General features: G+C 50.3%; 1 protein-coding gene across 1 annotated transcript in view; it reads left to right on the top strand.

Annotated features, from left to right (window-relative positions):
* Nucleotides 1-22,697, top strand: part of LOC115195643 (serine/threonine-protein kinase 17A) — a 46,681-nt gene extending 23,984 nt beyond the window's left edge. Inside the window, exons 3-7 of the mRNA XM_029755721.1 lie at nt 17,366-17,510; nt 17,874-18,000; nt 18,135-18,183; nt 18,415-18,594; nt 20,951-22,697. Coding sequence (XP_029611581.1) covers nt 17,366-17,510; nt 17,874-18,000; nt 18,135-18,183; nt 18,415-18,594; nt 20,951-21,284 — 835 coding nt within the window. The 3' untranslated portion in view covers nt 21,285-22,697. The remainder of the gene's footprint in view (nt 1-17,365; nt 17,511-17,873; nt 18,001-18,134; nt 18,184-18,414; nt 18,595-20,950) is intronic.
* The last annotated feature ends 368 nt before the right edge of the window (nt 22,698-23,065 follow it).

Genomic DNA, 23,065 nt, shown 5'->3' with positions numbered 1-23,065 from the left:
GAAAGGAAGAGAGCGGGGCCTCGCTGGATAGGGAGAGGGAGGGAGAGAGCGAGAGGCCTCGCTGGATAGGGAGAGGGAGGGAGAGAGCGAGAGGCCTCGCTGGATAGGGAGAGGGAGGGAGAGAGCGAGAGGCCTCGCTGGATAGGGAGAGGGAGGGAGAGAGCGAGAGGCCTCGCTGGATAGGGAGAGGGAGGGAGAGAGCGAGAGGCCTCGCTGGATAGGGAGAGGGAGGGAGGGAGAGAGCGAGAGGCCTCGCTGGATAGGGAGAGGGAGGGAGGGAGAGAGCGAGAGGCCTCGCTGGTTAGGGAGAGGGAGGGAGAGAGCGAGAGGCCTCGCTGGATAGGGAGCGGGAGGGAGAGAGCGAGAGGCCTCGCTGGATAGGGAGAGGGAGGGAGAGAGCGAGAGGCCTCGCTGGATAGGGAGAGGGAGGGAGAGAGCGAGAGGCCTCGCTGGATAGGGAGAGGGAGGAAGAGAGCGAGAGGCCTCGCTGGATAGGGAGAGGGAGGAAGAGGGCGAGAGGCCTCACTGAATTAAGAGGGGGAGAGAGACAGAGAGAAGTGGATAGTGGGTCATAGAGAGCGGTAATCCAGTCCCAAAGCCCAGGGCGATACTCCCCATGCCTCAGTGAGCACTGGCTATTTCAACAACGTGCCATCCCCCCTCCCCTCTCTGCTGCACTGGACGGGACACACAGACACAGGCGCATTGCGTGGCGGATTGGGTTTCCCCTTTGTCACATGCAGACATTGAACTTTGGGGTTGTTGGGGTGAGCGCGTTCTCATGAAGTTAGCTGCTGTGCCATCACACTGACTGGCTGATTGGTTTCCCAGACAGGATCCATACTGGTGTCTTTTGGATTCAAACTCACTGTAGAAGAAAAGCGTTTAGCCTACTGTACCTACCTGATACTAACTTCTGTGTCGACCTCTGTGTTAAGTGAAAGTCCCTGATTTTAGGCTAAGACTTTTGCATTTTACAATATTGTAATAATATTGTCTGGATGAAAAATCTGAACATTTTAATGAAGAAATCCTCATTGTGATTTGATAGAACAGTGCCATCCTTTCAGCTTATCAACAATACATTCCAAAGGTCTTCAACTGTCTGTACGTTTGAGTGGTAGAGTGAGATCAGTGCTGTTGACCAATGAGTGACCTGACCTGGTTCTCATGTGCCCTTTGTGTGTGAAAAGACTGTGGTGTGAAGTGATGAAGGGAGAGGTCCCAGCAGCTGGCCCATAGAGCTGCACTCCCTCCTCCCTGCCTGCCTGCCTGCCCATGGAAACTACCCCACCACCGCTGTTTGCTCAGGCCGTGTGTGTGTGTGTGTGTGTGTGTGTGTGTGTGTGTGTGTGTGTGTGTGTGTGTGTGTGTGTGTGTGTGTACGTGTGAGTGTGAGTGTGTCTCTTTCCCTCCCATATTGAGCCCATTGACATGCACTTTCCCCTAGGCTGCCATGTTTCCACATGTTGGCGCTGGCTCAGGAGGCTTGGACCCTTCACTCAACATGGGGTCACCTCTCCTCCCCCAGGGCAGCTTGGCTCTCTCTCTCTTTCTCTCTCTTTCTCTCTCTCTTCTCCTCTTTCTCTCTCCTCTTTCTCTCTCCTCTTTCTCTCTCCTCTTTCTCTCTCCTCTTTCTCTCTCCTCTTTCTCTCTCCTCTTTTCTCTCTCCTCTTTCTCTCTCCTCTTTCTCTCTCCTCTTTCTCTCTCCTCTCTCTCTCCTCTCTCTCTCTCCTCTCTCTCTCTCCTCTCTCTCTCTCCTCACTCTCTCTCTCTCTCACTCTCTCACTCTCTCTCTTCACTCTCTCTCTCTCCTCTCTCTCTCTCTCCTCACTCTCTCTCTCTCTCACTCTCTCTCTTCACTCTCTCTCTCTCTCTCTCTTCACTCTCTCTCTTCTCTCTCTCTTCACTCTCTCTCTTCTCTCTCTCTCTCTCTCTCTCACTCTCTCTCTTCTCTCTCTCTTCACTCTCTCTCTCTCCTCTCTCTCTCTCCTCTCTCCCTCTCTCTCCCTCTCTCTTCACTCTCTCTCCCTCTCTCCTCACTCTCTCTCTCTCCTCACTCTCTCTCTCTCTTCACTCTCTCTCTCTCCTCTCTCTCTCTCTTCACTCTCTCTCTCTCTTCACTCTCTCTCTCTCTTCACTCTCTCTCTCTCTTCACTCTCTCTCCTCTCTCTCTCTCCTCTCTCTCTCTCCTCTCTCTCTCCTCTCTCTCTCTCCACTCTCTCTCTCTCTCCTCACTCTCTCTCTCTCCTCACTCTCTCTCTCTCTCCAATGTGTTCATTCAATTATTGTAACTGTGCTGCTGGTTGTAATGGCACACTGTGCGCGCGCGCATGTTTATGTGTGTGCACTTGTGTTTCAGCACAGCAGAGACGGATGTTATTCTACTTAATGAAACGCTAAACAGACCTGGGGAACAAGTTTACTGCAGAGCAGACCCTCTCTCTCTCTCACTGTGTTATGTTAGGTTTACTGCAGAGCAGACCCTCTTTCTCTCTCACTGTGTTATGTTAAGTTTACTGCAGAGCAGACCCTCTCTCTCCCACTGTGTTATGTTAAGTTTACTGCAGAGCAGACCCTCTCTCTCTCTCCCACTGAGTTATGTTAAGTTTACTGCAGAGCAGACCCTCTCTCTCTCTCACTGTGTTATGTTAAGTTTACTGCAGAGCAGACCCTCTCTCTCTCTCACTGTGTTATGTTAAGTTTACTGCAGAGCAGACCCTCTCTCTCTCTCTCTCTCACTGTGTTATGTTAAGTTTACTGCAGAGCAGACCCTCTCTCTCTCTCTCTCTCACTGTGTTATGTTAAGCCCACTACTTTAACGTTTCATTGGGCCGGGCCACGGTGTTTGACCCAGAAAATCGTTTTTTTTTTTTTTTTCCTCCAGCAGAGAATCGGTGGCACTCGTAGGTGGCACTCATAGCCCTCGTTTTTCTTGCACCACCTACACACACACACACACACACACACACACACACACACACACACACACACACACACACACAATTACCCCACTCCAACCTGAGTTTTAAAACGGTCCACCATAAGGAAGTGTCCGTGAGAAGTTGGGTCTGTGGTCAAACAGTCATGTGTCCAGGCACAGAGGAAAGGGAGGGAGTGTCTGATGAATGCGAGTCATCTATCCATGTGTTTTAATGACTGTGGCCACAGAGACATTGCACATCCACCCAGCTTTTACCCCTGCCACCAAAGATTATTGAATAGTGTCTGAAATGCAGTACATTAGCCAACATGACATGGCTCCAACATTGATTTCAATGTGAGGAGGTCCTAGTACAGTGGAGTAGCCTACAGAGATGCATCTTATCTGTGGCTTGCTGCCCCCCCCCCCCCCGACTCAGGTTTAAAGAAGCTTTAAGTGGAGCCCTGTGGTGCCCTGGCCTGGAGTAGCCTGGGGGATTGAAGTGGTGTTAGCATTAGCAGGGAGATAATTGATTGGCCTGCTAGATTAGCATCCTAAGCTAATGCAAAGGGCACCACTCTGCTGACCTCCGCTAGCGGTCACTCCAGTCCATATGGAGCCCCTCTGTGACTTGACTGCTCACCTGGACAAGGCTGTAATGCTGCCTGTGGTGGGGGCTACTCAATGGACAAATACTGGAGTAGCCAAGAAGAGAAAATTAGATTGCTCATGTTAACAGGATGAGATGCCCTACTACTCTCCTTTGAGACTGATCCTTCAGTCTAATGTGTATTACGTTGAGAAGAGGGGATCCTTCAGTCTAATGTGTATTACGTTGAGAAGAGGTGGATCCTTCAGCCTGATGTGTATTATGTTGAGAAGAGGGGATCATTCAGTCTGTGTATTACGTTGAGAAGAGGGGATCCTTCAGCCTAATGTGTATTACGTTGAGAAGAGGGGGATCCTTCAGCCTGATGTGTATTACGTTGAGAAGAGGGGGATCGTTCAGTCTGTGTATTACGTTGAGAAGAGGGGGATCCTTCAGCCTGATGTGTATTACGTTGAGAAGAGGGGGATCGTTCAGTCTGTGTATTACGTTGAGAAGAGGGGGATCCTTCAGCCTAATGTGTATTACGTTGAGAAGAGGGGGATCCTTCAGTCTAATGTGTATTACGTTGAGAAGAGGGGGATCCTTCAGCCTGATGTGTATTACGTTGAGAAGAGGGGGATCCTTCAGTCTAATGTGTATTATGTTGAGAAGAGGGGGTCCTTCAGCCTAATGTGTATTACGTTGAGAAGAGGGGATCCTTCAGCCTGATGTGTATTACGTTGAGAAGAGGGGGATCCTTCAGCCTGATGTGTATTACGTTGAGAAGAGGGGATCGTTCAGCCTAATGTGTATTACGTTGAGAAGAGGGGATCCTTCAGCCTGATGTGTATTACGTTGAGAAGAGGGGGATCCTTCAGCCTGATGTGTATTACGTTGAGAAGAGGGGGATCCTTCAGCCTAATGTGTATTACGTTGAGAAGAGGGGGATCCTTCAGCCTAATGTGTATTACGTTGAGAAGAGGGGATCCTTCAGCCTGATGTGTATTACGTTGAGAAGAGGGATCCTTCAGTCTAATGTGTATTACGTTGAGAAGAGGGGATCCTTCAGTCTAATGTGTATTACGTTGAGAAGAGGGGGATCCTTCAGCCTGATGTGTATTACGTTGAGAAGAGGGGGATCCTTCAGCCTGATGTGTATTACGTTGAGAAGAGGGGATCCTTCAGCCTGCTGTGTATTACGTTGAGAAGAGGGGGATCCTTCAGCCTGATGTGTATTACATTGAGAAGAGGGGGATCGTTCAGTCTAATGTGTATTACGTTGAGAAGAGGGGGATCGTTCAGTCTAATGTGTATTATGTTGAGAAGAGGGGGATCCTTCAGCCTAATGTGTATTACATTGAGAAGAGGGGATCCTTCAGCCTGATGTGTATTACGTTGAGAAGAGGGGATCCTTCAGCCTGATGTGTATTACGTTGAGAAGAGGGGGATCCTTCAGTCTAATGTGTATTACGTTGAGAAGAGGTGGATCCTTCAGCCTGATGTGTATTACGTTGAGAAGAGGGGGATCCTTCAGCCTAATGTGTATTACGTTGAGAAGAGGGGATCCTTCAGCCTGATGTGTATTACGTTGAGAAGAGGGATCCTTCAGTCTAATGTGTATTACGTTGAGAAGAGGGGGATCCTTCAGCCTGATGTGTATTACGTTGAGAAGAGGGGGATCGTTCAGCCTGATGTGTATTACATTGAGAAGAGGGGGATCGTTTTTCATAGCTATATCGGCGTATAGCATTTGCGGGATGACATGTGTATTAGAATGTAATCTTTTACAATAGAATATCCCTTAATTGCGGCTGCACCCTTAGTCTTAATTCCCCCCCTCAAGCCCATTGTTGATCTGCTGTTCAGGCCTCAGTTGACTACCCATCCCCTGCCATAAGACCCCCCCTTTACCCCCTCTCTTCTGTACAACCAGGAGGGGCTCCATATCATCAATAACCCTGTCAAAAAAGGAGGGATGAGTGAAGGATAGGAAGCGATCCCTCCCTGGTGATTGGCAGTGCCCCTGTCAGCACCATTCAATATGGATAATGGAGCTGTTTTGTTTTTGTATTTTTTTAATATAGAAGGGAAGTAGAGCGGAATGCATTTAGCCTGTTTGAGGTTCTGGCATGTGAAATCAGTGGAAAGAGGGAGACTGAGGGAGGGAGACTGAGGAAGACACGGAGAGAGAGGGAGGGACGGCGAGGGAGGGGGAGACGGAGAGGGAGGGAGCAGGACGGACAAGGAGACGGAGGGGGGGACGGACGGGGAGGGAGCGGGACGGACGTAGAGGGAGGGACGGACGGAGGGGGAGACGGAGAGGGAGGGAGCAGGAGAGGGAGGGAGGGAGGCGGACAGAGGGAGACAGCTGGAGGGAGGGAGACGGCGGGAGGAAGAGGAAGCGAGGGGTAGACGGGGAGCGAGGGAGACGGGGAGAGGGAGACAGACGGACGGAGGGAGGGAGGGCGACGGCCATAGGGAGGGACGGAGCGAGGGATACGGGGAGGGAGCGAGGGAGATGGGGAGGGAGCGAGGGAGACGGGGAGGGGGAGACGGGGAGGGAGCGAGGGAGACGGGGAGGGGGAGACGGGGAGGGGGGGGAGACGGGGCGAGGGAGACAGACGGGGAGGAAGCGAGGGAGCCGGGGAGGGGAGGGAGGGAGGGAGCGAGGGAGACGGGGAGGGGAGCGAGGGAGACGGGGAGGGAGGGAGACGGGGAGACGGGGAGAGGGAGCAAGGGAGACGGGGAGAGGGAGCAAGGGAGACGGGGAGAGGGAGCAAGGGAGACGGGGAGAGGGAGCAAGGGAGACGGGGAGAGGGAGCGAGGGGGAGGGAGCGAGGGAGACCGAGGGAGACGGGGCGAGGGAGACGGGGCGAGGAGAGAAGGGCGAGGGAGGGATGCTGAGGAGAGGGGCGAGAGACGGGGGGGAGACGGGGCGAGGGAGCGAGGGAGACGGGGCGAGGGAGACGGGGCGAGGGGAGCGAGGGAGACGGGGCGAGGGAGCGAGGGAGACGGGGCGAGGGAGACGGGGCGAGGGAGCGAGGGAGACGGGGCGAGGGAGCGAGGGAGACGGGGCGAGGGAGACGGGGCGAGGGAGCGAGGGAGACGGGGAGGGGGAGCGAGGGAGACGGGGAGGGGGAGCGAGGGAGACGGGGAGGGGGAGCGAGGGAGACGGGGAGGGGGAGCGAGGGAGACGGGGAGAGGGAGGGGGGGCGGGGGAGGGGGAGCGAGGGAGACGGGGAGAGGGAGGGGGGCGGGGAGGGGGAGACGGGGCGAGGGAGACAGACGGGGCGAGGGAGACAGACGGGGAGGGAGGGAGACGGGGAGGGGGAGCGAGGGAGACGGGGAGCGAGGGAGACGGGGAGGGGAGGCGAGGGAGACGGGGAGAGGGAGCGAGGGAGGGGGGCGGGGAGGGGGAGACGGGGCGAGGGAGACAGACGGGGAGGAAGCGAGGGAGCCGGGGAGAGGGAGGGAGGGAGCGAGGGAGACAGGGAGGGAGCGAGGGAGACGGGGAGGGAGCGAGGGAGACGGGGAGGGAGCGAGGGAGACGGGGAGGGAGCGAGGGAGACGGGGAGGGAGCGAGGGAGACGGGGAGAGGGAGGGGAGCGAGGGAGACGGGGAGAGGGAGGGGAGCGGGGGAGAGGGAGGGGAGCGAGGGAGAGGGAGGGGAGCGAGGGAGAGGGAGGGGAGCGAGGGAGACGGGGAGAGGGAGGGAGGGAGCGAGGGAGACGGGGAGGGAGCGAGGGAGACGGGGAGAGGGAGCGAGGGAGAGGGAGCGAGGGAGACGGGGAGGGGAGCGAGGGAGACGGGGAGAGGGAGCGAGGGAGACGGGGAGAGGGAGCGAGGGAGACGGGGAGAGGGAGCGAGGGAGACTGGGAGAGGGAGCGAGGGGGAGGGAGCGAGGGAGACCGAGGGAGACGGGGCGAGGGAGCGAGGGAGACGGAGCGAGGGAGACGGGGCGAGGGAGCGAGGGAGACGGGGCGAGGGAGACGGGGAGGGGGAGCGAGGGAGACGGGGAGGGGGAGCGAGGGAGACGGGGAGGGGGAGCGAGGGAGACGGGGAGAGGGAGCGAGGGAGGGGGGCGGGGAGGGGGAGACGGGGCGAGGGAGACAGACGGGGAGGGGGAGCGAGGGAGACGGGGAGCGAGGGAGACGGGGAGCGAGGGAGACGGGGAGGGGAGGCGAGGGAGACGGGGAGAGGGAGCGAGGGAGCGAGGGAGCGAGGGAGCGAGGGGGGGCGGGGAGGGGGAGACGGGGCGAGGGAGACAGACGGGGAGGAAGCGAGGGAGCCGGGGAGAGGGAGGGAGGGAGCGAGGGAGACGGGGAGGGAGCGAGGGAGACGGGGAGGGAGCGAGGGAGACGGGGAGGGAGCGAGGGAGACGGGGAGGGAGCGAGGGAGAGGGAGCGAGGGAGACGGGGAGAGGGAGGGGAGCGAGGGAGACGGGGAGAGGGAGGGGAGCGAGGGAGACGGGGAGAGGGAGGGGAGCGAGGGAGACGGGGCGAGGGAGACGGACAGACGGGGAGGGAGCGAGGGAGACGGGGAGGGAGCGAGGGAGACGGGGAGGGAGACAGAGGGAGAGAAAGTCCTGGTTGTAATAGATTTTGTGTTTTTCCTTTTTCCTCTTATTTTTTTATGGTTTTTTTTTTAAAGCTGATGGATATTTTGAGGCTCTACGGCAAACCGGGAGGAATGAGGAGAGGGAGGGGGTGGTGAGGCTTCTGATGAGGGTCAGCCTGAAATTAAAGAGAGCTATTCATGCAATTACAGTATGAGGTGGATTGTTGGGGGAGAGGGATCCAAAGCTCTTTTCCAGGCAGGATGGAGAGGGGAGGGGCTGGGTGAGGGAGGAATGTGGCCTCATTGGGCTCTCTGGGCCCCAGATGGAAGTTTATTATGTCAGTGGTGCTCCATGGCGGCACGTGAGGGTCCGGACCGTGGCTGCCAGCCCAGAGAAGGTGGAGGATAAGAGCAATGAAGGAGGGTTAATCTCCGGAGCGAGGGGGATAGCCCGTCTCACGCAAATCTACACTGAGCTCTACTGTGCCCGATGGTACTTGATCGTTTTGTCACTCTGTCCCATCAATCCAACCACTTCACCTTTCTCCTTCCATCCTCTTTATTCTTCTCTCTCGTTCTCCATCCTCCATTGATCAAGTGGCTAGTCTTTAGTTTTTTGTTTGAGTGGTGAAACAAAACAGGTCACCACAGAAATAGACCGGACGATTCCCGTGTTCAGTTTCGCTGAAATGGGTCGGGGATCAGCGGGATCTATCTTTTGATTGAATGAATCCAGGCCACGGGAAATGTTTTGTCCGTTCAGACGGAACACTGATTTAGGTCACGTTCAAAGATATCCCGTCCACATAAATAGATTGACAAGCTAGTATCGTGGAAATTGGTATCAAAATGATAATCTTATTTCATGTTAACCACTGATCCCAATACATACTATTCATCATTACATTTTCAGCAGATCAGTTTAAGCAATGATTGACCTGTTATAGTGAGAGCTAAGGGCCCAAACCCTGGAAATATTATTCTCAGAAAAAGACTCCCATATTCTCTGAAATAGGGCAATAGGCTACATTCCAATAGTTTATTTTGTGCATGTGATGCGTGTGGCACTTTGGCATTAAGAGTTCATGTCACTTTGTGTAAACCCCCTCGGATTAGAAGGGGGTTTCACCCCCGGTCCCACCACACCAAAACAGTACAGCAGCAACTGGCCAGACGTGCTCTCATCATCCAAAACAGCAATGACCTAGTTATGAATCCGCCAGATTTATTTTCCCCTGACGCCCCTGGTGCGCTCAGTGGTTAGAGGCTCTACGAGGCTAAACTGGCAGAGCTAGGCTATAATTACTGGTTGTGCTAACAGAGGAACCAGTTTGAGCCCTCGGTGTCTGTGGAGAATACATAGAGAAGGGGAGGCTCTGAGAAACTGTACCCCCCCCCAAAAAAAACCGTTTTGGTTCTGTGCCGTGTTGTCTGAATTTTCTCTGCCAGTTGGACGTCCCTGGTGTCCGGCATTATACTGGTCGCAAAGTTCAAACAGAATCCACTCTGTTGTTTTGGTACCAAGTGACTAACGTTGAAAATATCAATTTTTATTTTTTTTTGCATTTGGGGCAGTATGTTTCCCCAAATGGTGGGTCAGGACTTGGGACCAAGTCAGAGTTGTAGTTTGAGACTCAATGCTGAAACATTTAGCAACCACTGAGTTGGAGGGAAAACAAAGCTGATAACATGATTTTCCTGATGCAGCCTTTAGTTAGTGCTCCGTGGGGTGTTCGTGGCTGACCATATGGAGCGGAGTGCTTTACCAGACCTCGACCTGGGAAGGAGGTCTCCCCCTGTTTCGCTTTAATCCCACTCTGTTACTGTCGTAGACATTAAAACCGGGTTACTGTACCCATCTCCTCTACCCTTGACTGACACCCGATGGTGAGGCAGTAAAACTGCAGGGGTTTTCGCATTATCTCTCCAGAATTGCCTTATTAAGAGACAATAACAGAAAAGCACATTTCACCCTCAGCTAGAGAGTTAGTTATATGCTGTGTCTCACGAGTTAAAGGGCAATTCTGCCACTTTTCAACCTCATTCATCTCCAGCACCAAACCAGTGTCGTCTACATATGTGAAAACAGCTCAGTGGTAAAACAAAATGTAAGGTCCTAAAAAAAAAATGCTTCTGTGACATTACAGGGTAGTATTGAAAGTAAAATAAAACGGTGATTTTAAAAACCTGCAGCGAGTTTTTAACCCAAGGGAGGGTAATTTTTCTTGCTCCCCACGTCACCGCGAATCTGTTTGAAAAAGCACTTTTTAAAATGTTAACTTTTGACTATGGACTTTTTATATATATATAATATGGAATTTTTCACATATGTTGACACTGGTATTGCGCTGGATATAAGGAAAATGAGGTTGAAAAGTGGTGGAATTGACCTTTAAACTACCTTGTTTTCTTACCTCCATGATAGCTGATCTGGCAGGACATGAGGGGTGGAAGCAATATAGCGGAATCCTATTCACTTATCAAGTGTTAATGAAAAAAAAGACCTGAGGAAAGGACTTTCATTCTCCAAGTATTGAGACATGGCCCATGTGTTTAATATCACTCAAGGACATTACTGTACACTCAGACATGTAGGCATGGGCTCACTGTGGGACTCGCCTGTCTGGAAGATGGTAAAGATAATGAATGAGGAGAGGTTGTTGGCTTTCTCTCTCAGCTGTCTGCCCTTTGCAGAGAGTACATTGACTGGAGTCATCACTGCTTTCCGATGGGGTCTCTCTCACTCTCTCACTCACTGTGACGGGTTTGGCCAATTGTTGGATGATGGATCCTATACTCAGAGAGGGAAGAGAATGGGTAGACCGCCATGGACAGACCGCCATGGACAGACCGCCATGGACAGACCCAGGCTTAGCCACTGGACATGTCATCCTAGATACAGCCGAGGAGCAACACAATACTAGCACAACAACATCTCCAGAGAAATGGAATTACTAGTAATTCCATAATGTGCACACCACAGCGCAACACCACAGAGCAACACCACAGAGCAACGCAGCATACAGCTACACCACCTGAAGAAATATAATACAGCATAACCCAAAACCACACACCGTGAGTTTAGACCCATGTGACAATACAGTACAGCTGGCCTACATGAAGCCTACCACTCAGCTGACTAAAGTCTGACGTCTCTTAGTTCCACCTTTTGTGTTTTCAACCTGGCATGTGGCAAGCTCTGTATTTTCAGCCTTAGAACCAAAACCACTTCTGAAACTCCCTCCATACCCAGACAGGACCCAATTCATGTTGGCTTCAAGGGAGCCCTTGTCTATTTTTGATAAGCCTCACTCTTTCAACAAACTTTCTCGTGTCTCGCTTTCCAACCTAATTGGGTGGCAGTCACTGCAGGTCAGGAGGAAATGAAGTTAGTTTCACGTGTCACATAAGGTGTCGTGTGGAAAGGGACACAGGGTGGCGTTTTCCCCTGCTAGCTCATGTCATCAAGACTCAAGACTGGAAAAAGTACCCAGTTGTAATACTTGAGTAAAAGTAAAGATACCTTAATAGAAAATGACTCAAGTAAAAGTGAAGGTCACCCAGTAAAATACTACTCGAGTAAAAGTCTAAAAGTATTTGGTTTTCAATATACTTAAGTATCAAAATTAAATGTAATTGGTGAAATATACTTGATTATCTGAAGTTAAAGTATAAATCATTTCACGTTTCTTATATTAAGCAAACTGGACGGCACCATTTTCTTTTTATTTAAGGATAGCCAGGGGCACACTCCAACATAATTTGCAAACAAAGCATATGTCTTTAGTGAGTCTGCCAGATCAAAGGCAGGATGACCAGGGGTAAGTGTGTGAATTAGACCATTTTCCTGTCCTACTAAGCATTCAAAATTTACTTTTGTACTTTTGGGTGTCAGGGAAAATGTATGGAGTAAAAAGTACATTTATTTTCTTTAGGGATGTAGTGAAGTAAAAGTAGTCCAAAAATATAAATAGTAAAGTACAGATACCCCCCAAAAAATGCTTAAGTAGTACTTTTAAAGTATTTTTTTTACTTAAGTACTTTACACAACTGGTACTATGAGAGATAACACAAGACTTTCAAATAGTATTGAGTTTACAGTCTGTTGCTTGCCTGGTATTTACTTAGTCACATGATATGATGTACACGTTGGTTACCTAATAATGACCTTTCACATTTGTTGGGATTAATTGAAGGAGTGCTTAGTAAGTACTAGGAAATAGACATAAGACAAGATTCTTTGTAATAAACATCTGAAATAGGACTGTAAAATAAAGTATTATCCCTCAGTCACTAAGAACTGCCGGTGATTTTAAAAGGCGAGCCCTGTTCGTTCCATGTCATTAACTGTATTGGATATTTTCATATTAACTTTGTGGCATACTGTGTTGTGAAATATTCATAATATTATTCACAAATCACATGATCAATCTTATGATCATGTGGTGAATCAAACCGTGTCAATAGTGGTATTGTAGTGCACTATCCCTAATTAGTGTGCTATGTTAGAACCAATCCCTCTAGCGAGATGGAGCCTTCCACACACTCCCTTGATCTAGATACAATATCTAGCTGTCTCCCATGGGGGATACTGGAATAGACTCAAGTTCAAGTTGTTTTGACATCCCACCGGAGAAGTTTTGGAACAGAATGCCATTGCTTTAAGCCACACACACATACCTGCCACCCCAAACACACACATGGCACCTCCGAAGCCCACCCAAGAGGAGACCTATGACCTTGTCTGGTGAACAAGCAGGACTTATCACTGTCTGTGGCTGGCAACAGAGGGAAACAGACTCTTAAAAAGGGTCTCTCCTCATTAACAGTGACCATATATCATTATAAAGGGCTGTCTATGTCAACGCCAGGAGTGGATCACTCAACAGCTAGCATGGCCCAGGGCAAAATCACCCAGGTGGTGGAATAACAGTCAAATGTTACACCTCAACCCTGGAATGTTAAATAGCTATACAGCTGAAGCTACTGTCCAGACCTAGCTGGAAGGCAGTATAACCACCACCACCAGACAGAAGACCAGACCTAGCTGGAAGGCAGTATAACCACCACCACCAGACAGGAGACCAGACCTAGCTGGAAGGCAGTATAACCACCACCACCAGACAGAAGACCAGACCTAGCTGGAAGGCAGTATAACCACCACCACCAGACAGGAGACCAGACCTAGCTGGAAGGCAGTATAACCACCACCACCAGACAGGAGACCAGACCTAGCTGGAAGGCAGTATAACCACCACCACCAGACAGAAGACCAGACCTAGCTGGAAGGCAGTATAACCACCACCACCAGACAGAAGACCAGACCTAGCTGGAAGGCAGTATAACCACCACCACCAGACAGGAGACCAGACCTAGCTGGAAGGCAGTATAACCACCACCACCAGACAGGAGACCAGACCTAGCTGGAAGGCAACATAACCACCTCCACCAGACAGGAGACCAGACCTAGCTGGAAGGCAGTATAACCACCTCCACCAGACAGGAGACCAGACCTAGCTGGAAGGCAGTATAACCACCACCACCAGACAGAAGACCAGACCTAGCTGGAAGGCAGTATAACCACCACCACCAGACAGGAGACCAGACCTAGCTGGAAGGCAACATAACCACCACCACCAGACAGGAGACCAGACCTAGCTGGAAGGCAACATCACCACCACCACCACCAGACAGGAGACCAGACCTAGCTAGAAGGCAGTATAACCACCACCACCAGACAGGAGACCAGACCTAGCTGGAAGGCAATATAACCACCACCACCAGACAGGAGACCAGACCTAGCTGGAAGGCAGTATAACCACCACCACCACCAGACAGGAGACCAGACCTAGCTGGAAGGCAGTATAACCACCACCACCAGACAGGAGACCAGACCTAGCTGGAAGGCAACATAACCACCACCGCCAGACAGGAGACCAGACCTAGCTGGAAGGCAACATAACCACCACCACCAGACAGGAGACCAGACCTAGCTGGAAGGCAGTATAACCACCACCACCAGACAGGAGACCAGACCTAGCTGGAAGGCAACATAACCACCTCCACCACCAGACAGAAGACCAGACCTAGCTGGAAGGCAACATAACCACCACCGCCAGACAGGAGACCAGACCTAGCTGGAAGGCAGTATAACCACCACCACCACCAGACAGGAGACCAGACCTAGCTGGAAGGCAGCATAACCACCACCACCAGACAGGAGACCAGACCTAGCTGGAAGGCAGTATAACCACCACCACCACCAGACAGGAGACCAGACCTAGCTGGAAGGCAGTATAACCACCACCACCAGACAGGAGACCAGACCTAGCTGGAAGGCAGTATAACCACAAGCACCAGACAGGAGACCAGACCTAGCTGGAAGGCAGTATAACCACCACCACCAGACAGGAGACCAGACCTAGCTGGAAGGCAATATAACCACCTCCACCAGACAGGAGACCAGACCTAGCTGGAAGGCAGTATAACCACCACCACCAGACAGGAGACCAGACCTAGCTGGAAGGCAGTATAACCACCACCACCAGACAGGAGACCAGACCTAGCTGGAAGGCAACATAACCACCACCGCCAGACAGGAGACCAGACCTAGCTGGAAGGCAACATAACCACCACCACCAGACAGGAGACCAGACCTAGCTGGAAGGCAGTATAACCACCACCACCAGACAGGAGACCAGACCTAGCTGGAAGGCAACATAACCACCTCCACCAGACAGGAGACCAGACCTAGCTGGAAGGCAGCATAACCACCACCACCACCAGACAGGAGACCAGACCTAGCTGGAAGGCAGTATAACCACCACCACCAGACAGGAGACCAGACCTAGCTGGAAGGCAGTACAACCACCACCACCAGACAGGAGACCAGACCTAGCTGGAAGGCAACATAACCACCACCACCAGACAGGAGACCAGACCTAGCTGGAAGGCAGTATAACCACCACCACCAGACAGGAGACCAGACCTAGCTGGAAGGCAGTATAACCACCACCACCAGACAGGAGACCAGACCTAGCTGGAAGGCAGTATAACCACCACCACCAGACAGGAGACCAGACCTAGCTGGAAGGCAGTATAACCACCACCACCAGACAGGAGACCAGGCCTAGCTGGAAGGCAGTATAACCACCTACACCAGACAGGAGACCAGACCTAGCTGGAAGGCAACATAACCACCACCACCAGACAGGAGACCAGACCTAGCTGGAAGGCAGTATAACCACCACCACCAGACAGGAGACCAGACCTAGCTGGAAGGCAACATAACCACCACCACCAGACAGGAGACCAGACCTAGCTGGAAGGCAGTATAACCACCACCACCAGACAGGAGACCCGACCTAGCTGGAAGGCAACATAACCACCACCACCAGACAGGAGACCAGACCTAGCTGGAAGGCAGTATAACCACCACCACCAGACAGGAGACCAGACCTAGCTGGAAGGCAGTATAACCACCTCCACCAGACAGGAGACCAGACCTAGCTGGAAGGCAGTATAACCACCACCACCAGACAGGAGACCAGACCTAGCTGGAAGGCAGTATAACCACCACCACCAGACAGGAGACCAGACCTAGCTGGAAGGCAGCATAACCACCTCCACCAGACAGGAGACCAGACCTAGCTGGAAGGCAGTATAACCACCACCACCAGACAGGAGACCAGACCTAGCTGGAAGGCAACATAACCACCACCACCAGACAGGAGACCAGACCTAGCTGGAAGGCAACATAACCACCTCCACCAGACAGGAGACCAGACCTAGCTGGAAGGCAGTATAACCACCACCACCAGACAGGAGACCAGACCTAGCTGGAAGGCAGTATAACCACCACCACCAGACAGGAGACCAGACCTAGCTGGAAGGCAGTATAACCACCTCCACCAGACAGGAGACCAGACCTAGCTGGAAGGCAACATAACCACCACCACCAGACAGGAGACCAGACCTAGCTGGAAGGCAGTATAACCACCACCACCAGACAGGAGACCCGACCTAGCTGGAAGGCAACATAACCACCACCACGAGACAGGAGACCAGACCTAGCTGGAAGGCAACATAACCACCACCACCAGACAGGAGACCAGACCTAGCTGGAAGGCAGTATAACCACCACCACCAGACAGGAGACCCGACCTAGCTGGAAGGCAACATAACCACCACCACGAGACAGGAGACCAGACCTAGCTGGAAGGCAGTATAACCACCACCACCAGACAGGAGACCAGACCTAGCTGGAAGGCAGTATAACCACCTCCACCAGACAGGAGACCAGACCTAGCTGGAAGGCAGCATAACCACCTCCACCAGACAGGAGACCAGACCTAGCTGGAAGGCAGTATAACCACCACCACCAGACAGGAGACCAGACCTAGCTGGAAGGCAACATAACCACCTCCACCAGACAGGAGACCAGACCTAGCTGGAAGGCAGTATAACCACCACCACCAGACAGGAGACCAGACCTAGCTGGAAGGCAGTATAACCACCACCACCAGACAGGAGACCAGACCTAGCTGGAAGGCAGTATAACCACCTCCACCAGACAGGAGACCAGACCTAGCTGGAAGGCAGTATAACCACCACCACCAGACAGGAGACCAGACCTAGCTGGAAGGCAGTATAACCACCACCACCAGACAGGAGACCAGACCTAGCTGGAAGGCAACATAACCACCACCACCAGACAGGAGACCAGACCTAGCTGGAAGGCAGCATAACCACCACCACCACCAGACAGGAGACCAGACCTAGCTGGAAGGCAGTATAACCACCACCACCAGACAGGAGACCAGACCTAGCTAGAAGGCAGTATAACCACCACCACCAGACAGGAGACCAGACCTAGCTGGAAGGCAGTATAACCACCACCACCAGACAGGAGACCAGACCTAGCTGGAAGGCAGCATAACCACCACCACCAGACAGGAGAAACACAGTAATTAGTCATCCATCATTCAGTGATTGGTCATTCAGGACAGGCTATCCCAGACTCCCAAAGAATATAGCCAACCACTGATTGTGGTTAAGACGTTAGTGACAGAGAAAGAGTAGTGAAATGCAAAATGAAAGGTTTGAGTGTTTGTACTGATAAGATATGTGGTTTTACTTGTGGTCTGTGTGCATCCAATGCACACCAGCATATAGCCAGCCTGCCAAATCCAAAAACGCGACGCAGCTTGTAAAATACTACTATTACCGTTTCAACTTGGTTGCATGTTTGTATGGAAAAGATGAGATGTTTAACCGGTCGGTGTGTGTGTCCACAGTGCAGCAGGAGGAGAGATCTTTAACCAGTGTGTGGCGGAGCGGGACGAGGCCTTCAAAGAGGAGGACGTGAAGAGGTTGATGAGACAGATCCTAGAGGGAGTTTCTTTCCTCCACAGGAACAACATGGTGCACCTGGACCTCAAGGTCAGTCCCTGACTCCTGTTAGACGCTGTACCAACATTCTTGTTATATGCATGTGATCACGTAGTCCACCTTGTGGTTAAAGGGATAGTGTGACATTTTGGCAAAAAAAAATTCTGCTTACCCAGAGTCAGATGAACTCGCGGATACCAATTTTTGGAGGTATGCGTGCAGTTTGAAGGAAGTTGAAAGTCGTTTCTGGAGCCATTGCTAACTAGCGAAAAATCTTAATTGCCAGAATGTTGCCCTATCCCTTTAAAGATGGAATCAAGCTTTAATATCACTGTTTAGACGCAGTACCAAACACACGCAAGTTAGCCCCACTGGACCTACTCTGAGGCTGTGTTTTTCTTTCTTCCTCTCCAGCCCCAGAACATTCTGCTGACCAGCGACGCTCTTCTGGGGGACATCAAGATCGTGGACTTTGGTCTGTCCAGGATGGTGAGCAGCAATCAGGAGCTCAGGGAGATCATGGGGACCCCAGAGTATGTGGGTAAGTAGTGCAGCAAACGCACAACCCCTGACAGACGCCATTTTGTTATGGACATCATGGTCACTGCACTCAGCATGTCCAAAATCTTTAAAGGGATAGTTCACCCAAATAAAATAAAGACAAATGTTTTGCAGCTCCAGAAATCCTGAATTACGAGCCGATTAGCACAGCGACAGATATGTGGTAAGTGGCATTTCACTGTACTGTAGCATAGTGCAACAGTATGTTGTATGGCTTGTGATTTTGAATTATCCAAAAGCTTATTTGAAAAAGCGATAGAAAATGGAAAACTTCACACATGAAAGAAAACATCACCCTTCCATTATGGACATGTAAAGTTATTTTCTTAGAGAGAAAATCTTGAGCTTATTTCCAGTGGCTGTCTAACCGTTTGTCACTGTAAATGGCTGACAGGAGTATTGGTGTACTGGCCTATGTGATGCTGACGGGAATCTCTCCCTTCCTGGGAGAGGACAAGCAGGAGACATTCCTCAACATCTCCCAGATCAACATCAGCTACCAGGAGGAGGAGCTGGAGCATGTAGACCAGGCCGCCATCACCTTCATCAAAGCCCTGCTCATCAAAGAACCCCAGTGAGTATTGACTCTTTAATGCCCTAAAAATGAATACAAATATAAACGCAACAATTTCAAAATTTTTACTGAGTTACAGTTCAATTGAAATTAATTAATATGGCCCTAATCTATGGATATTACATGATTGGGCAGGGGGGGCAGCCATGGTTGGGCCTGAGAGGGCATATGCCCACACACTTGAGAGCCAGGTCCAGCCAATTATAATGAGTTTTTCCCCACAAAAGGGCTTTATTACAGACATACATACTCCTCAGTTTCATCAGCTGTCCAGATGGCTGGTCTCAGACAATCCCGCAGGGGAAGAAGCCTGATTTGGAGGTCCTGGGCTGGCGTGGTTAAACGTGGTCTGCAGTTGTGAGGCCAGTTGGACGTACTGCCAATTTCTCTAAAACGACATTGGAGGTGGCTTATGGTCGGTAGAGCAATTAACATTACGTTCTCTGGCAACAGCTCTGGTGGACATTCCTGCAGTCAGCATGCCAATAGCAACACTTGAGATATCTGTGGCATTTTAGAGTGGCCTTTTATTGTCCCCAGCACAAGGTGCAGCTGTGTAATGATCATGGTGATTAATCAGCTTCTTGATATGCCACACAAACAAATTTGTGCTCAAAATTACACTTTTTGTGCTCATGGAAAATTTCTAGGCTCTTTACACTTTACATGATGCTTTTATATTATTGTTCAGTGTAGACAGTGCATTCGGAAAGTATTCAGACCTCTTGACTTTTTCCACATTTTGTTACGTTACAGCCTTATTCTAAAATGGATTAAATAAAAAAATCCTCCTCTCATACCCCATAATAACAGCGAAAACCGTTTTTTTTTTTAATTTTTGCAAATTCATTGAAAATAGAAAACAAAAATACCTTATTTACATAAGTATTAAGACCCGTTGCTATGAAACTCGAGATTGAGCTCAAGTGCATCCTGTTTCCATTGATCATCCTTGAGGTGTTTCTACAACTTGATTGGAGTCCACCTGTGGTACATCCAGTTGATTGGACATGATTTGGAAAGGCACACACCTGTCTATATAAGGTCCCACAGTTGACAGTGCATGTCAGAGCAAAAACCAAGCGATGGCGTCGAAGGAATTGTTCGTAGAGCTCAGAGACAGGATTGTGTTGAGGCACAGATCTGGGGAAGGGTACTAAAAAATGTCTCCTGCATTGAAGGTCCCCAAGAACACAGTGGCCTCCTTCATTCTTAAATGGAAGAAGTTTGGAACCACCAAGACACTTCTTAGAGCTGGCTGCCCGGCCAAACTGAGCAATCGGGGAGAAGGGCCTTGGTCAGGGAGGTGACCAAGAACTCGATGGTCAATCTGAAAGAGCTCCAGAGTTCCTCTGTGGAGATGGGAGAACCTTCCAGAAGGACAACCATCTCGGCAGCACTCCACCAATCAAGCCTTTATGGTTGTGGCCAGACGGAAGCCACTCCTTAGTAAAAGGCACATGACAGCCCGCTTGGATTTTTCCAAAAGGCACCTAAAGACTCTTTAGGGTCTGGAGGAGACCTTGCACCATTCCTACGGTGAAGCATGGTGGAGGCAGCATCATGCTGTGGGGATGTTTTTCAGTGACAGGGACTGGGAGACTAGGATGGAGTGAAAAATGAATAGGGCAAAGTACAAAGATCCTTGATGAAAACCTGCTCCAGAGCGCTCAGGACCTCAGACTAGGGGCAAGGTCCTGTTGGCGAGGTGAACAACACTAAGCACACAGCCAAGACAGCGCAAGAGTGGCTTCGGGACAAGTCTCTGAATGTCCTTGAATGGCCCAGCCAGAGCCCAGACTTGAACCCAATCGAACATCTCTGGAGAGACCTGAAAACAGCTGTGCAGCAATGCTCCCCATCTAACCTGACAGAGCTTGAGAGGATCTGCAGAGGAGAATGGGAGAAACTCCCCAAATACAGGTATGCCAAGCTTGTAGCGTCATACCCAAGAAGACTCGAGACTAATCGCTGCCAAAGGTGCTTCAACAAAGTATTGAGTAAAAGGACTGAGTACTTATAAAAATAAAATAAAACATTTAAATGCATTTACATAAATTTGCAAAAATTTCTAAAAACTTGTTTTTGCTTTGTCATTATGGGGTATTGTATGTAGATTGGTGATGGAAAAAAGTATTTAATCCATTTTAAAATAAGGCTGTAACATAACATTTAGAACAAGGGGTCTGAATACTTTCCGATGCACTGTATATATGGTATAGAATAGGTCCCTTGGACAATCAAACCCACAGCCTTGGTGTTGCATGTGCCATGCTTGCTGAAACCCACCAAGCCAGCGAAGAAGGTGGATATTCCCATTGATTCCCTGTTCTCACACTCTCCTTTCTCCCAACAGGAACCGTGCCACAGCAGAAGAGTGCCTGCAGCACCAGTGGCTCCAGCCAAAAGAGAAAAAGCAGGCGGAGGCGACATCAGCGGTGAAAGAGACTACCAGCCCAACCAAGTGCCCCTCGGAGCCAGTCAGCCCTGAGAGCCCCATCAGGGAAGAGGAGAAGGAAGGTCCTGTAACAGAGGAGCTGATCGTGGTGGCAGCCTACACACTGGGCCAGTGTCGCCAGTCAACAGACAAGGAGGTCATAAACCCCGACCAGAAGGCTATCTCCAAGCGCTTCAAGTTCGAGGAGCCCTTTAGCGCCCTCCAAGAGGTCCCCGGGGAGTTCATATACTGAAGGACACACACACACACACACACACACACAGACATCTCAACCTTTACACAAGGGGTCTTCGCTCCGGTCCTGGAGAGGCACTGGTTGTGTTGGGTCTCCCTCCTGCCGTTCACTAACACACCAGCTAATTCAGCCGATCACAGCCCTAATTGGTTGGTTAGTAAAATCAGGTACATTAATGATGGCTTGGAGCGAAAGCCTGCACCACCCAGTAGCTCGCCAGGAACCATAGTGGAGAACCCCTGCTCTTACATCTAGGTGAAGCGGTACAAAATGTCGCACTTACAAACCACAATAAATATCTGACACTCTTTAACCCACCTCATGGTCTGAACTCGTAAGCCAAACTTTTTTTTTTTTAAATGTCCCGTTGTTTTTTTTGTCTTATGTTTGTGCTGCTTTACTATACATGGGAATCGATACTCCAGACAAGGGCCTAGATTCAGTCAGATCAAGCGTTAACCGATATCCGACACCCGCAGAGCTGATGTTTTGGTGGTGTCAGAAGTGGAACTGCGTTGGAGCTGTCAAATCAGAGCTGCTCTGGTGATCATTGTCACGAAACCACAGCATAAAGTTCAGAACGAGAAAGTGTAGGCTATATAGAAATAATGACGCTCAAATGGAAAATCATTGAGCAAAATAATGAGGATTTCTATCAGCCTAATCGAGGTGTAGATTACATCTCACATTCCAGTGTTCGAACTTGTAAACAAGGCTGCATGGGATTTCTCTCAATGCGACTCTGTGCAGCCAATGGCGATGTCCGCTTTAGGTATAATGCCGGGATCCATTGTGGATTTGACAGCTCTAACGCGGTTCCACCTCCGACAATGTCAAAACATCAGCTATGTGGGTTTTGGCTAAAGCCGATCTGATTGAATCTGGCCCTAAGCCCTGTTGTGATACTTTGTTTTGTTTTTGTTTTCTTCTTCTTTGGTGCCATGCTTGGAGAATTAGCAATGACTAAATGCAATTGCATCTTTTTTTCCATTTTTTTCTCCAGTTTTTTGTCAATGTTTCGTCAGGCTATCTCTTTTCTTAAGGTGTTTTGTTTAAGGTTATAGATATCTTCTAAAATGGGAACGGGGGAGGGAGGGTTAATTCTGTGTATATGAAACCAATGTTATGTTGCTTTGAGAGTATGTCTCTAAATAATACTGTTTAAAAAGCCATTGCACACGTTTGACCCAGAACTGAAAACATCCCATGGGTTTCAATCTCTTCAGCAATAATTGCAAATAATTTACTTGTATATGCAGACAGCGCTTGTTTTTCTTTCCTAACTCCCAATAGTAATTACTGTAAATTGGTCCAAGTTTGTCTCTATCAAACGAGAGGCTCCTTATTATGGGAACAAATTTGTACATGAATGTCCTGATACTGTAAATAAAGATAAGTCTCTAAACCTTTTTTTGAGTACGATTTGGTTTTTGTGTTGTGGCCTTGACATTTATTTCAGAGGAGATTACATTTAGTGTGTGTGTGTGTGTGTGTGCATGCGTACGAGTGTATGATACATCTGCGTGGACACACTGGCAGCTGTGTCCGCTGGGTGAGGGAAAGGGCAGGCTATTTGCCAAGCATCAGTGTGATGCCCCTCAGTGGAGGTGTCATAATACCCATAAAACCTAGCGGCCAAACAGGGAAACGGTTCTAATCGTTTTTCCACTATTCATTTTTCCCATAGAGGATTTTAGAAACACTTACAAATATGGGCTGTGTTTCGTGTAGTCTTACCCTGCCTTGACATTTTGATAACCATATAAATCTCTCAGACA

Source organism: Salmo trutta, chromosome 6 (genome assembly GCF_901001165.1).
Source record: "Salmo trutta chromosome 6, fSalTru1.1, whole genome shotgun sequence".
In the NCBI taxonomy this organism is placed as follows: domain Eukaryota; kingdom Metazoa; phylum Chordata; class Actinopteri; order Salmoniformes; family Salmonidae; genus Salmo; species Salmo trutta.
Note: the sequence above shows the minus strand (reverse complement) of the source record. Positions and strands in the feature narration are given on the sequence as shown.